This window comes from Zeugodacus cucurbitae, chromosome 4 (genome assembly GCF_028554725.1).
Source record: "Zeugodacus cucurbitae isolate PBARC_wt_2022May chromosome 4, idZeuCucr1.2, whole genome shotgun sequence".
Lineage (NCBI taxonomy): Eukaryota > Metazoa > Arthropoda > Insecta > Diptera > Tephritidae > Zeugodacus > Zeugodacus cucurbitae.
The window spans coordinates 68,097,789-68,111,422 of record NC_071669.1 but is presented as its reverse complement, the minus strand read 5'-3'; the positions used below and the strand labels follow the sequence as shown (position 1 = coordinate 68,111,422).

The 13,634-nt window shown below is 33.8% G+C and overlaps 2 protein-coding genes across 2 annotated transcripts in view; both read right to left on the bottom strand.

Moving 5' to 3' along the window:
* Window positions 1-84: 84 nt before the first annotated feature.
* Window positions 85-3,044, bottom strand: LOC105214069 (ubiquitin carboxyl-terminal hydrolase 5). The gene is made up of 3 exons (XM_011187261.3): window positions 2,392-3,044; window positions 1,796-2,325; window positions 85-1,703 (listed from the first exon to the last, which is right to left on the bottom strand). Exons 1-3 carry the CDS (start codon window positions 2,873-2,875, stop codon window positions 288-290), a joined length of 2,430 nt encoding a protein of 809 aa, XP_011185563.1. The 5' UTR covers window positions 2,876-3,044; the 3' UTR covers window positions 85-287.
* Window positions 3,045-6,506: 3,462 nt separating this feature from the next.
* The window catches only part of LOC105214085 (triple functional domain protein), a 68,049-nt gene continuing 60,921 nt past the window's right edge, over window positions 6,507-13,634 (bottom strand). Inside the window, exons 13-20 of the mRNA XM_011187286.3 lie at window positions 11,392-11,466; window positions 11,143-11,292; window positions 10,850-10,965; window positions 10,663-10,779; window positions 10,400-10,589; window positions 10,185-10,322; window positions 9,827-10,090; window positions 6,507-7,828 (exon numbers count right to left, since the gene is read on the bottom strand). Coding sequence (XP_011185588.2) covers window positions 7,607-7,828; window positions 9,827-10,090; window positions 10,185-10,322; window positions 10,400-10,589; window positions 10,663-10,779; window positions 10,850-10,965; window positions 11,143-11,292; window positions 11,392-11,466 — 1,272 coding nt within the window. The 3' untranslated portion in view covers window positions 6,507-7,606. The remainder of the gene's footprint in view (window positions 7,829-9,826; window positions 10,091-10,184; window positions 10,323-10,399; window positions 10,590-10,662; window positions 10,780-10,849; window positions 10,966-11,142; window positions 11,293-11,391; window positions 11,467-13,634) is intronic.

Here is a 13,634-nt window from a genome sequence, read left to right as displayed (position 1 = left end):
GTGTGAGCATAATGACATATAATGGCTTTGATTTTTGTATTTTAAGTAAACCAACTACAATGAAAATGAGAAAACGAACATTGATAAATTTATCCGATTGAAATTTTATTTGTCGCGACTAACAATTATCATTTTAACTGCATTATTAAGCTTTTATTCTTGAAGTATTAAAGTTTTTTCAGTTCTTTGCATTTAATACTAAGTGTCATACTTTAAGAATTCCATATATGTAGCAATAAAGGCAAGTTCATTCGAAATGCACAGTAATCCAAATCCGTCTTTGCAATTTACTCACAGCGCTTATATAAATATAAATAACCGAGATCCTTTGGGGGATTTTGGGAAAGCGCCACTTTACTGTCGTTATAAATTACCCATCGTCCATCTTTCTGAATGTGACACACATAGTGTCCAACTTGGGCTGATGTACCCATATGTGAGATGAAAGCTACGAGCTTGTATTTGCCTGCCCCATCGCGATATGACTTTTTACGTGTGTTACCAGCGTTGTTATCGGCCTGCTCTTGTGGTATTTCATCTGTGTCTATGTCCTCAGCGTGTGAGAAAATCCAATCTGTAGCACGCTCAATATTGCCATCCGTAGCTTTCAATGCCTTAGTAGCTTGGCGTTCCTCGAAGCCCATGCTCATTAGCATAGCGACACTTTCGGGGTTCGCAACGAAATCCAGTGCTTTGCTGTCGCCCATGCCACCAGTGGGCAAAACGAAAGGTTCGGAAATATCTGCATCACCAATATGCTCCATTAGCCAATTCGAGGCAGCTTCAAGGCTAATATTTTTAGTATGGAATACAGCACGCTTACAGGCCTCTTGTGGAAAGCCCATTTGCATTAGTTCGCCCATGAGATTTTCATCGAAAGAAAATTTCGGTTTATCGTCCGATTCGGGAAGCGGTTGCTCATTTGGCTGTATGCCAGTGGCTCTCCAGTTGCTGAGATCTAATTCGTCCGGCATGTCAACCGACACATCCAATTTCTTGGGTACCCAATCGGAGCCGAGTGTAAACTTTCGCAAATGCAACATAAGGAAATCCGGCATATTTACTAGTCTCGTAGATCTTTTGGCAGTGGTGATACAGTTAGCAGCCGATGAGTGGAATTGCTCAAGCACCTCAGTTGCGAAAAATCGTTCTAAACACGCGTGTAGTGGTACTTTGTGACGTACTATATTCTTGTCGCTGCTATGGTTTGCACCATCGGCAGCTTTACGTTCTAAATATTCCTTGACCTCGTCTAAATTTGTGGCCTTCTCCAAAGGTATTTGCAAAGGCAAGCAGAAATCATCTCGATGTGTATATTTTACTTTTTTACTAGTATTGCACTCAACACGATCCTCCAAATTAATTGTGAGTGCTTCTATGGGGTTAGCTTCATGTCGAGAATTACGCTCGATTATATTGATAAGGTGCAGATAGAAGTCAAAAGCGTCTTGCTGTTGTTTCGTGCTAAAATCAGGATGGTTTTTGCCAACGACATTTTTAAACATTGCAGGTGAAATGCCAGTACTTTCGGAATCCAATGAATTCTCCGAAATGCTGCTATACTTGCCAGACCACAGACCGTTACCAAGTTTAGCCATTTGGATGTTAAAATCATTAGCGGGATCGGCTGGAAATGCGTTAAAGTATTTCTCCGAACCTTCTCCCACATATCGCTTAATGAAATCGGGTAGTGTGAATATTACCTGTTTAAAAAGAAAAAAACAAAAAAAAAATCAGTTAACACTATATCATTAAAATTATGAAATATAAAAATTTAAAATTGCATATTATTCACCTGCATCACACTATTAATATAACATGAATTGCCGAGATTTCGCATACCGGTGTAGCCTGCACCAGCCAGTGGCTGCAACTCACTATCGCTTTCGGTCAACAGTGACCATTCACCAATGCGTTGATTAATTTCCAACTCTAACTCCACCATTGACTTTTCACTTTTTTTCATAGCTGCCATATTAATGCCGAAATGAGCAAGATGTTTTTCAAGCTGTGGGTCTATAACCATGTCATCTTCCGGATATGAGAAAACGTCAGATTTGCCATCGGCTGTTATTGTGCCCAATTTAACAGCCAATGGATAACCCATTTCTCTGTAATATTCCACAGCATGATCATTGCCACCGGAGCCATCAAAGAATTTACGCCCACAAAGTATTGAACCATCGGTAAGATTCAACCAAAGATTGTTGGTTAAATCGCATTTTTCGCATTTCCAACCAGATGGTGGTATTTTCTTACCATTATCTAATTGTATTAAAGATTCCGCATATTTGGAAACTTGACGTACCTCTCCATCCCATGTACCTAAAAAAGTATAGTCAATGGATTATGTTGATATTATTTCTTTATACGCAATATTTCAGCGCTTACCAGTTAGCGTTTGTTTTTCCAATTTGGCAATAGCAGACTCTTGTGCTAGCAATGCCTCTACAGATTGAGTTACAAGCAGTGGCAACTGTTCATCAGGGAATGGAAATTTCTTATCAATATCCGGCATTACTACAATACTATGAGTATCCTTAATATCATATGACTTCTCATTAGCGTCGTTATAACCACCCTCAACACCGATAGCTAGCCGGGTGATTTTGCGCTCCGGCCCACTTTCTTCGGCGGCAGCGACACCTTTTTTCGGTGTCTTCACACGATGTATATGCAGGAATACTGCATTTCCAGTCTTTTCAGCATAGTTTTTTACATACTGCTCCCCAAAGCTTAGAAAACTACTTAGACTGACGTAAAGTCCTGTTGGAGTTTCCGGCGTATCATATGAATACATGCACTCATCTTTATAGATAGGTGTATTATCGCATGGTACGCGAATTTTGGACAAATGCTTCTGTATGAGTTCCATCACTTTGCTTTTCACCGTAAACTGATAACGCAAAATTGACTTGAGTCTAACTATTTATAGCAAAATATCGCGTTTATACTTATTATTACAACGATAGTATTTTCGCAATTATTCAGCAAATTAATATTCTTTGACATATAGAATGTTTTTAGATTTTGGCAATTGAAACGACTTGGAATTTAATTGAAACGAAACAGCATGCCCAGTACATTAGGTATCAGTACAATTTGAGAAGTGGAATAAATTTAAGTAAGATTAAAATAAATGAAATTTCAGTGTTAACTTAAAATTGCTGAAGTTCTAATTCAATAAGATTTTAGTAATTGTTGAAACGCTCGGTCATCTGTTATCTCAGTTGGCAGAATAATTGCTGCGTAACCGGAACAAATGGTATTTATATCCGGTTGTTGGTTAACAATTTCCTGCTACAAGGTGGTGCAAACCTATTGTTTGCTATACATTTTTGGCGCCAAATATCAGTTTTTTGACAGATTACATCATAAATTGCGCTTTTCATGGATTTGAGTTCTTCTTGCAGTCTTAAATCGGAGAATTGTTAAAATTTGTGAAAATATTAAATGTTTGTGTTTTTTTACGATATTCAGTTGATGATAGAAATCTAGCAATTAAAAATTCTCATGGTTAGAACAACAACACGTTCTATGAAGCTACATATAGACGAAGTATCGCTTCATGGCGTTTTCTAGAGATCTCTTCTCCAGCAAGCTGCGATGCAAAATGCCGCTGACAACGTATAATGCAGTAGTTTTATGGTAAGACCCCAGCAGTTTGAAACGTTTGAAAGTTATGAATTGTCATGTTTACTAATAAAACTACAATTGTTGTATTTTTTCTCGAAGTAAAGTATCATGCCTTTATTCCACTGTTCTGTTTACTCTGAATATTTAATATTATTCTTTGTTTTTTTGCTCACTTTGATATATATGTATTTATGTGTAATATATATATATAATTTATATATTAGTTATTAATTATTTTATTTATTTTATTTTGACTACCATAAACACTACAATTTTAATTTAATTAGAAATTGAAACAAGTGATTATGTCGTTGCGATAGACACTTTAAGAGATGTTTGGTTTTCTGATTTGTTTTTTGTTTTTTTCATATGAATAAATTATATGTTGAACCTTGAAGAATACTTATTTAAGACAAATTGTTTGCATGTTATATGAAGTTCCGTCTTTTTTTTTTGTTTATAAACACCATTAAACTGTCTTTCTTTATATGTGTGTAAGCACGAAAATTTGTTTCACACATTATACAAACAGCTGAGACCGTGTATACTGTTACATATTAGCTAAGCTCTTTTCTTATACTTAAAAACCAGAAACTTCGTGGGATTTGGTGTGTATGTGGCATAACGGTGATTATACATCATATTATATATGTATGTATACATACGTTTTTTAAATAACTTCATACATACATATACATAAGTATGTGTGAGAAACCCATTTTCATGAAAGCCAAGTTCCTCTGCAAATCTTAGTTGATTTTAGATAATATAATCGATTATAGTTAAATAGCAATTAAATTTATCTACAATGTTTTTTACTTTTTCAATTTATTTTTATTTAAAGTCCAAAAGTCCAACTGGTGAGGATGTAAGGCAATAAGAAGAAAGAAAACACTATGTGAAATGCATACAAAGATTTTCTGAAATTATAATTTTGGAATCTCGCAAGCTGTAAACATAATCAGCACAAAAATAATATATTTGTGTATTTATGTTTAATAATGTCACATAGTGTAATCAGGGCGGACGTTAATGTGACGCTCGACCGATATTTTTTGCGAGTGTCGGTCACTAACAAAAAGAGGAGCTTAAAGGTGTTATGTACTAGAGGAATAACAATGGAAAATCACTGGTAACACTTACATAAAACTTAAGTAACTACATCTGTACGCTACCCACATACATACATATGTGTAAATTTAACTTGCTGAGCAGTTTAGCTTGCACACAGTAGCTACTGCAATTAATAAATAATTAAATTTAATTTAAAAAATTCATTCGGTGAAGTCCAAAATCAATAAGTTTCTTGTGTTTTTGTCTATTATTTTCGTTTTGCATTTCCAATGAAGCACTTTTGCGTTTTTAATTTGTTACTAACGCTCTTCAGTGCGTACTACTACACCGGCCATACAAGTGTTTGTATGTATGTTTGCATATACTTTATTGAACTGTGTTTTCAAAATTGTTTTGATTTTGTTTTATGAACTTTACATACACATTTACGTACTTGCATTTAATATTTTCAGTTTATTTGTATTATTTTGTAAACCCTTTAGTAATTGAGTAAAAAAATACATATCAATATCCATCGCCTTATTCTTATTACTTTCTAATATTCTTCAATTTCATAGTTCTACACATACAAACACACATCATGACTTGTCAGAAAACATCTTTATCCTTTAGCTATATTTAAGTACTTAACTTGTATGTAACTATGTGTGTATACATATGCTTTGCGCGTTGCAGAAATTTAGCTGAGATATATGTATATTCGACTTGGCTATCACTTTTGGGATCCAGCACTTGGCTACTTGACGCGTCGTGTAGGCTTTCAGTGTTTGAGGACTTGAAAGAGCTTGAAAATAAATATTTATTGTTTACTGGAATTGATAAGTAATATTTAACAAATTTCAATAGAGTTTATTTAAAAAAATTTAGTTTATGAATGAAATATTAGTAATTGTTAAATGTATGGTAAATAAAAATGTATATTGATAAGATCTGTCAATTTTCTCCTCAAACTAAATATAATACATTTTACTGCTCAGTAATGTTAAGATTTTTGTTTGCGTCAGTACCTGTCAAGCTCTACTTAAGACCATTTTCTACAATGTTAAATCTCTTTTCACGTTAAATCCCAACATATTTCTAATTGAAACAAAATTTTGTGTACTAAAATTAAGCAAAAAATATATTACTCCAAATTGTTTAAACAAATTCATTCTAAACCATCTCTGACTTCATATAAAGCAATAAAATTTCCTTGAAAATCAATTTGTTTGCCATCAACCGTTATATGCTGCTGATAGCACTTATAATCATCGCGCTCTCTTACCCACCATTACGTTTGATATTACATTTGATGTTTAACCTTTTGCTTAATTACTATGCTGTACATTGTGCCCTAACCGTTACTAATGTTAATAATATATTTCTAAACTTGAATCACACTTAGACATTTAGAGATGCTTGATGCTTAAAAAGTACACTTTACCTAGTTATACATACATACATATGTATGTGCACTTTAAAATGCGCACATACTACGCTATGCCATATCATTTTATGAATCATGGACTATTGTAATTGTCAGTTAGTATTTTTTTTTTTGTTTTTGTATTTTTATTATTTAATTATTATATTCAAATATAGTTATTATGTATTATTAATTTGCACTTGGATGATGAAGTTATTTCATTTTGGTTAGCTTGTGCGTCGCGAAAATAAATAAATTCAAATAATGAAGAGTTTAGAGATTAACAATTCTTGCTAGTCAAACTTCGTTACCTGCTGTCTCGCATACATACGAAATAAAGTGTCACGTGTCAACTTTTGAAACTTGTCAATCATTGAAATGAAACATAAAATTATCATTTTAACTTTTTTGTATTTTTGTTACTTAATTAAAAGATAAATTTGTAAATTTATAAAAGAAATGAGTTAAATTAAATTAAATACATATCTCTTCTTAACAGCATAAATCACTCGTTAGGATCACTTAAATTATAAAATATGCAGCTTAAGTATGCAAGCTGTTTCAACATCATTCCATTTAATTATAATTCATTACACTTAAAACTCTGCTCCGTACTTATTCCTATAGATATTTAGACATAGTTTTCTTCTTCGCTATTAGAAAAAAAAAATTAATTAAAATTATTTTAAAATTAAATTACATATAATATCGAGCGCATATATGTAGCATGCGCTTTCATTTCTTTTTTGGAAAATTCCACACTAGAATTAGGCGTATTTGTTGAAAAAAATGAAAATTTCTTTAAATTAGCTTATAACTTTGACAACCAACATGCGGTCGGTCGTTGCAATGCGCAAGCGTAAACACATTTATATTCTATTGTAAATATGTAAATATGCATTTTGCTGTATGCCCGCTCGACTTACATACATATATGGTAACAAATACAGCCAGACTAACGACTAATACTTATTGCGAAAATCATAGTGGCATGCATGAAAATGCAGCCGCAGCACTAAAACCAACAATGGGAATATCGTTAGATAAATCTAATTTGAAATTGGCGAGCGTTTCTTTTTTTTCATATAGAGTCTTTCTCTCAACTAAAATGGGGTACAACATGAAGACATTTAGCATAAAAAATAATAATAATTGTTAGAATATAAAAGCGTGTGTGTGTGTGTCTTAGTACTTCAATAAATCCGCTTGGCGCGCCTTCCTCTTCATACTATGTAACCATTTGTGCCACCTTTTTACTAATTTGCATTTCCATTCATTATGCTTTCATTGTTTTAAAATCTCACTTTGCCAGTTTTATACACAAATTTCTATGTACGAGTATGTTTCAAATAGTTTTCTATAGAGAGTTATAGTTTATAACTTGGTTGAAATTTCCATGAAATGCTTTGTTGCAAATAATTGTACATGATTGCTGTTTTGTTGTTTTTGTTTGTTTTCATTTTCATTTTGCTTTTTTGTTTTGTTTTGTAATTAATTCTGTTGTTGCTGCTGTTGTTGATATTCGATTGGACTGGTTATGGCCCGCAGGAAATCATATTGTTTCTGCAGTATGTTGCGTATGATGCGCAGCCACTCGTTGGTCAGCTCCACGGTGGACGCATAGCAAATTATCTTTAATCCCGGTTTATTCGGATCGGTCGATTTGAGCTGAAAACGATTGTTATCCAATTCTTCCATTTGCATTTTGTTGACCTGTAAGATGAGATTTATTAATTAAAAAGGTATTCGAATATAGGTAATAAATAAAAATAGGTAATAATTTTTAATTTTTTAATTTAATTTTTAATTAAAAATAGGTAATAATTTTTAATTTTTTAATTAAAAAAATATAAAATAAATTAAATAATAATAATAAAAAAAATAAACAAAATAGAATGCGTAATTGAATACTAAAAATTTCTATGCTTCGAGATCGAGAACAATTTTATCTAAATTTGTTTTTTTTGTACATTTTAAGTAGGTTTAAGGCAGTAGTCTGCTTTACAGACTTAAAAAAATCGATTTTTTTGTTTTGTTTTAAATCTCTTCCAAAACTATCCAAGAATATGTCTTTAAAATTCCAGAGGCCAATTCGAAATATTTTCGAAGCTAGAGCAGTTTTACTGGCCGAGCGTCGAGCAGGTGCGAATGCTCAGGCAGACCTTTAAAGCGCGTTTTCTCGAGTTTTCATTTTCACAAGTGTTAGAAAATGGTGCCGGCGATAGCAAAAAGAATATAAAGGGTGATTTTTTAAGAGCTTGATAACTTTTTAAAAAAAAAAAACGCATAAAATTTGCAAAATCTCATCGGTTCTTTATTTGAAACGTTAGATTGGTTCATGACATTTACTTTTTGAAGATAATTTCATTTAAATGTTGACCGCGGCTGCGTCTTAGGTGGTCCATTCGGAAAGTCCAATTTTGGGCAACTTTTTCGAGCATTTCGGCCGGAATAGCCCGAATTTCTTCGGAAATGTTGTCTTCCAAAGCTGGAATAGTTGCTGGCTTATTTCTGTAGACTTTAGACTTGACGTAGCCCCACAAAAAATAGTCTAAAGGCGTTAAATCGCATGATCTTGGTGGCCAACTTACGGGTCCATTTCTTGAGATGAATTGTTCTCCGAAGTTTTCCCTCAAAATGGCCATAGAATCGCGAGCTGTGTGGCATGTAGCGCCATCTTGTTGAAACCACATGTCAACCAAGTTCAGTTCTTCCATTTTTGGCAACAAAAAGTTTATTAGCATCGAACGATAGCGATCGCCATTCACCGTAACGTTGCGTCCAACAGCATCTTTGAAAAAATACGGTCCAATGATTCCACCAGCGTACAAACCACACCAAACAGTGCATTTTTCGGGATGCATGGGCAGTTCTTGAACGGCTTCTGGTTGCTCTTCACCCCAAATGCGGCAATTTTGCTTATTTACGTAGCCATTCAACCAGAAATGAGCCTCATCGCTGAACGGACGTAAAGCGCGAAACACATTTCGAACCGAACACTGATTTTGGTAATAAAATTCAATGATTTGCAAGCGTTGCTCGTTAGTAAGTCTATTCATGATGAAATGTCAAAGCATACTGAGCATCTTTCTCTTTGACACCATGTCTGAAATCCCACGTGATCTGTCAAATACTAATGCATGAAAATCCTAACCTCAAAAAAATCACCCGTTACATATGTCCGATCAATAAAAACTAAAGTGATCTAACTTCAGTATTAAATTATCTTCTATTTGAACTAAAAAAGTTGGACAAAAGTATTATTTAAACTACTTGTTTTGCAACTTAAAGTCAATTTTTTTTCTTAAAAAAGTGATTTTTTTTCAAACTTCGAAAAAATTTGGAATTTTATAACTTCATCGGTATTTTTTTAGTTCATAAATAAAAGAAACTTATAAAATTAAAAAAAAAAAATTGGTTCGACTGTTTCAGATGCATCGCACGACCTCCATCACCGGCACCGATATACAAGTGCAAACTCCAGTCGCTCCAAAAAAATACTTACAACTTTGAACAAAATTTCAATATTTTTTAATAATAAATATTGTTTTTTAAGCCTTAAATATAGTACACTATCGTCTTAAAATTCCGTTTGCAGACTACTGCCTTAAACGCTGACTTAATCCAAACTTTACAAAAATTAATTAATTATATTTCAAAACATAAAACTCGTTTTACCACAATACAAAATTGACTTGTATTTCAACGCACCTGTATATGCGAGCGATAGGTGTATGTTGGACTACTGTATTGCAGCTTCTTGCCATCGATATCCGCAAAAATGATGCTCTGCTCGAATAGGAAAACGTAAAGTTCACGCGGTTTCTGCAACATATAAGCATTGCGGTCAGCCTTTTCATCTTCAATGCAGTAGAGTCTGTCATGCAATAGCAGGTTTCCTTGCGAGTTGATTTTGCCATCGAATTTTTGTAAACGACGCAATTCCATCACTTCATTAGCAGCCTTACAAATCGTCTGAAAGTGTAAGCAAAAGTTGATTAAAATCAAGATTTTTGTAAATCAATATATTTTGAGGTTATGTATGAAAGAAAAAATTTAGAAAACTTACACCCATAATATGCATAGCTTCTTCGACGCCAACCACCTCTGCATCACGCCCAGCAGCACGTGCATATTTGGCAATCTCCTTAAATAACAGTACATACTTCGGCAATCGCTGAACGGGTTTTATGAGCAAATCGTTGAGCTGCGCAGGAAATTCGATTTAAATTTAATTTAAAATATTTCGATTTAAATAAATTTTATTTATTTAAATATACTTACATCCAAGCGACTACGTAGATTCTGTCTGATTTTGTCAAAATACAAAAAGTGCGTGGTCACAATGTGATCCGATACCGGTTTGTTTTGAAAATATTTTTTATACATATCGAATTTGGTTTGATAACGTTTGACTAAGGGACCCAAATCGGCGGGTGAATTGCGACAGCGCACTAATGCCTCCAAAAAGGATCTGCGGAAAGTAGAATAAGAATTGTTTTAAAAAATATTGTTCGCATTTTTTTTAGCTATCACAATTGCCTCACTTCTTATGCCACTCGTAGATAGCTTCAATGTTGCCAAAAACCATGCGCTCTTTGCCGCCCTTCAAATCATCGGGTTTGGGTATATCACTTTTGGGATCCAGCACCTCGGCTAGGTAACTGCGATTGCAAAGAGAAGGAAAATTTATGAAAGTTTCAGGCTTTAGACACACGGGAAGCGCCAACTTACTCATCAACAATGCTTCGTAAGTCCTCAATATATGACTTCTCGGTGGTTATTAATTCATCGATTGCGTATTGACGCGATCGTAGCGCGCTCTCAATATCACTGTTCTCGGTGTTGCGCTGGAAATGAAAAAAAAAACATTTGAATTTATCGACACGGCAAATTTGAAGCTAATTTTAATGATGCGAGAAAAGTGAAAATGGAACTCTGCGTTCATTTCACTTGCATGTTTTTGTTTTTGTTTTAAATATACAATTAATTAACCTCAAGTTAAATAAATATGTATCAGTGCTTACCCCATCATGGTTGTACGAGTTACTGTTATCGTAACTGTCTGTAGCATCTGTTTTCTCACCAACTGTGCTGCAACCGTTGCTGGCACAAACATCAGCATTGTTGCTATTACCGTTTGGTTTTAATATCTTCGATTTTTCCTCGTGTTGTTCCTGTGGCGTGGAAGGAAATAAAACAAATGTGATTATCAAAATGTGATAAATCTTTGTTGGCATTTAAGCGAAGATAAGAAGCATGACAAATCTACTTACCGTTTTCTCTTTGACAATTTGCTCAATTTCTGACAAATCTACGGCGGGATTGCCTTCCATTTTTCCAGCGCTTGCCTGCGAGTAAATGAAAAGACAATATTATTAATTAAATTGAGGAAAATATAAACAAAAATAATATAACAAATATATTATAATAAATTATTTATTTTCGAACTTAGATATTATATATAATATATATATTTTGCGTAGGAACCTTTTACGCGATTATAGTCGAATCCACCACAGCACGCCATTTCGAACTTATAGAAGGAAAATATATATTTGTTTGGAACGATTATACTTGGAGTTTCAAGCTACATACGATTTTTGAAGCGATACCGAAACAAAAGACAGAATTTCTCTAAAATATGCAGCCGAAAACCGCAGCACAAATTAAACCACAAAACCACTTTCCCGAAAGTGGACAGTGCAATAAAAACAGCACATGAGAGGACAATTCGTTCGTGCGTCCGTTGAAAATATATCATACAAATCGGATTTATTATTTTTATTTTTATTTATTATACATGAGTACACATTTTCAAAGGAAACCAAAGCGCACTAGCTATATTTATCAAAAATAAAATCCAGACTTTTTACACGAAGAAGCCGGGACTCTCCAATGACAATGATATATAAATTTCATTTTAAGGCAATAAACATGGACAAAGCTCTTCTAAACTGTTCTCCAAAATCTGTGAAAAATCGTTCATAAAATGACGAAACTTTTCTAGATTGCCACGGAAAGGTCAAAGGTTAGAATGACATGTCAAGGGATATTTGCAAAGGTTGAATAGAGTATGTGTCTGGAAGACGTAGTTTCTTTGAAAAAACCTAGACATTCTGTTTGTTTTCGAATGGTGATTTTATGATTATTGTTATGGCTAAGAGGTTAGGATCGAACTGCCTAATACCAATAAACTTCGAAAGCCATATTTGTAAAAATGGTATAGAAGTTGGAAAATCGATGTGTGTTGCTAACAGTTTTTAGTCAGCAAGCAACTCTCTAGGTAAGCTAAACAATGGAAACATTATAACCTGATATGGTTAGCCACTGGAATGCCTTTCATCAAAACCATTATATTATTTTATGCACAACTAAAACAAAAATTATGAGAAAAAAACACTTTTTTATCTTTCAAATAAACTCTTTCAAAACGTTTCCGAATTATATTGAGTCCCAAGCATGACTATCAAAAAGTTAGGTTAGGAGGGAGAGTTAAACAAGTAAGGAAAGGCTAAGTTCGGGTGCAACCGAACATTTTATACTCTCGCAATTAATTATATATTTTTATTAAGATAACACACAATTTGACCCAATTTGAAAATCCTATAATTAGGTATATGAGAGCTAGGGGAAGTTACACTATTAGAAGAAAAATATTTCCTCTAAATTAAATTAAGATACCTGAGAGATTTGCCGAAATTTTCGGTGAAAAATTACCATGGGGCACTGAATTCTTCATATTCGATATTCGGGGCTTTGAAAAGTTATAGTCCGATTTCGACAATTTTTTCACAAGTGATGCCACATATCATATACAGTATTTGTTTAAAGTTTTATTTCGCTATCTTCATTTGTTCCTTATGTATATATTATAAAGTGAAGGAATAAGATGGAGTTCAAAATTGAGTGACATGGGAAGTTGTCGTGGTTGTGAACCGATTTAATCCATTTACCACACGTGTGATCAGGGTGTCCAGAAAATATTATATACCGAAGTTCCTGAGATATGGTTTTTGACACATAAGTGGGCGATACCACGCCCATTTTCCATTTTGTAAAAAAATCAGAGTGCAGCTTCCTTCTGCAATTTTTTCTGTAAAATTTAGTATTTCTGACGTTTTTCGTTAGTGAGATAGCCCACTTTTAGTAATTTTCAACCTAACCTTTGTATGGGAGGTTAGCGTGGTTATTATCCGATTTCAACTAATTTCATGGTGTGTAGTGGGGTACGTAAGAGAACCGACTGCAGAAAGTTTGGTTTATATAGCTTTATTGGTTTGCGAGATATATACAAATAACCGCCCAAAATCCCAAAAGTGGTCCGATTTTGCCCATTTCGGTCCCAAGGAACATGTGTTCCAAGTTTCATCAAGATATCTCAATTTTTACTCAAGTTATCCGTTGCACGGGCGGACAGACAGTCATTCGGATTTGACTCGTCTCGTCGCCCTGATCATTTTGATATATACAACCCTATAACTAACTCGTTTAGTTTTATGACTTACAAACAACCGTT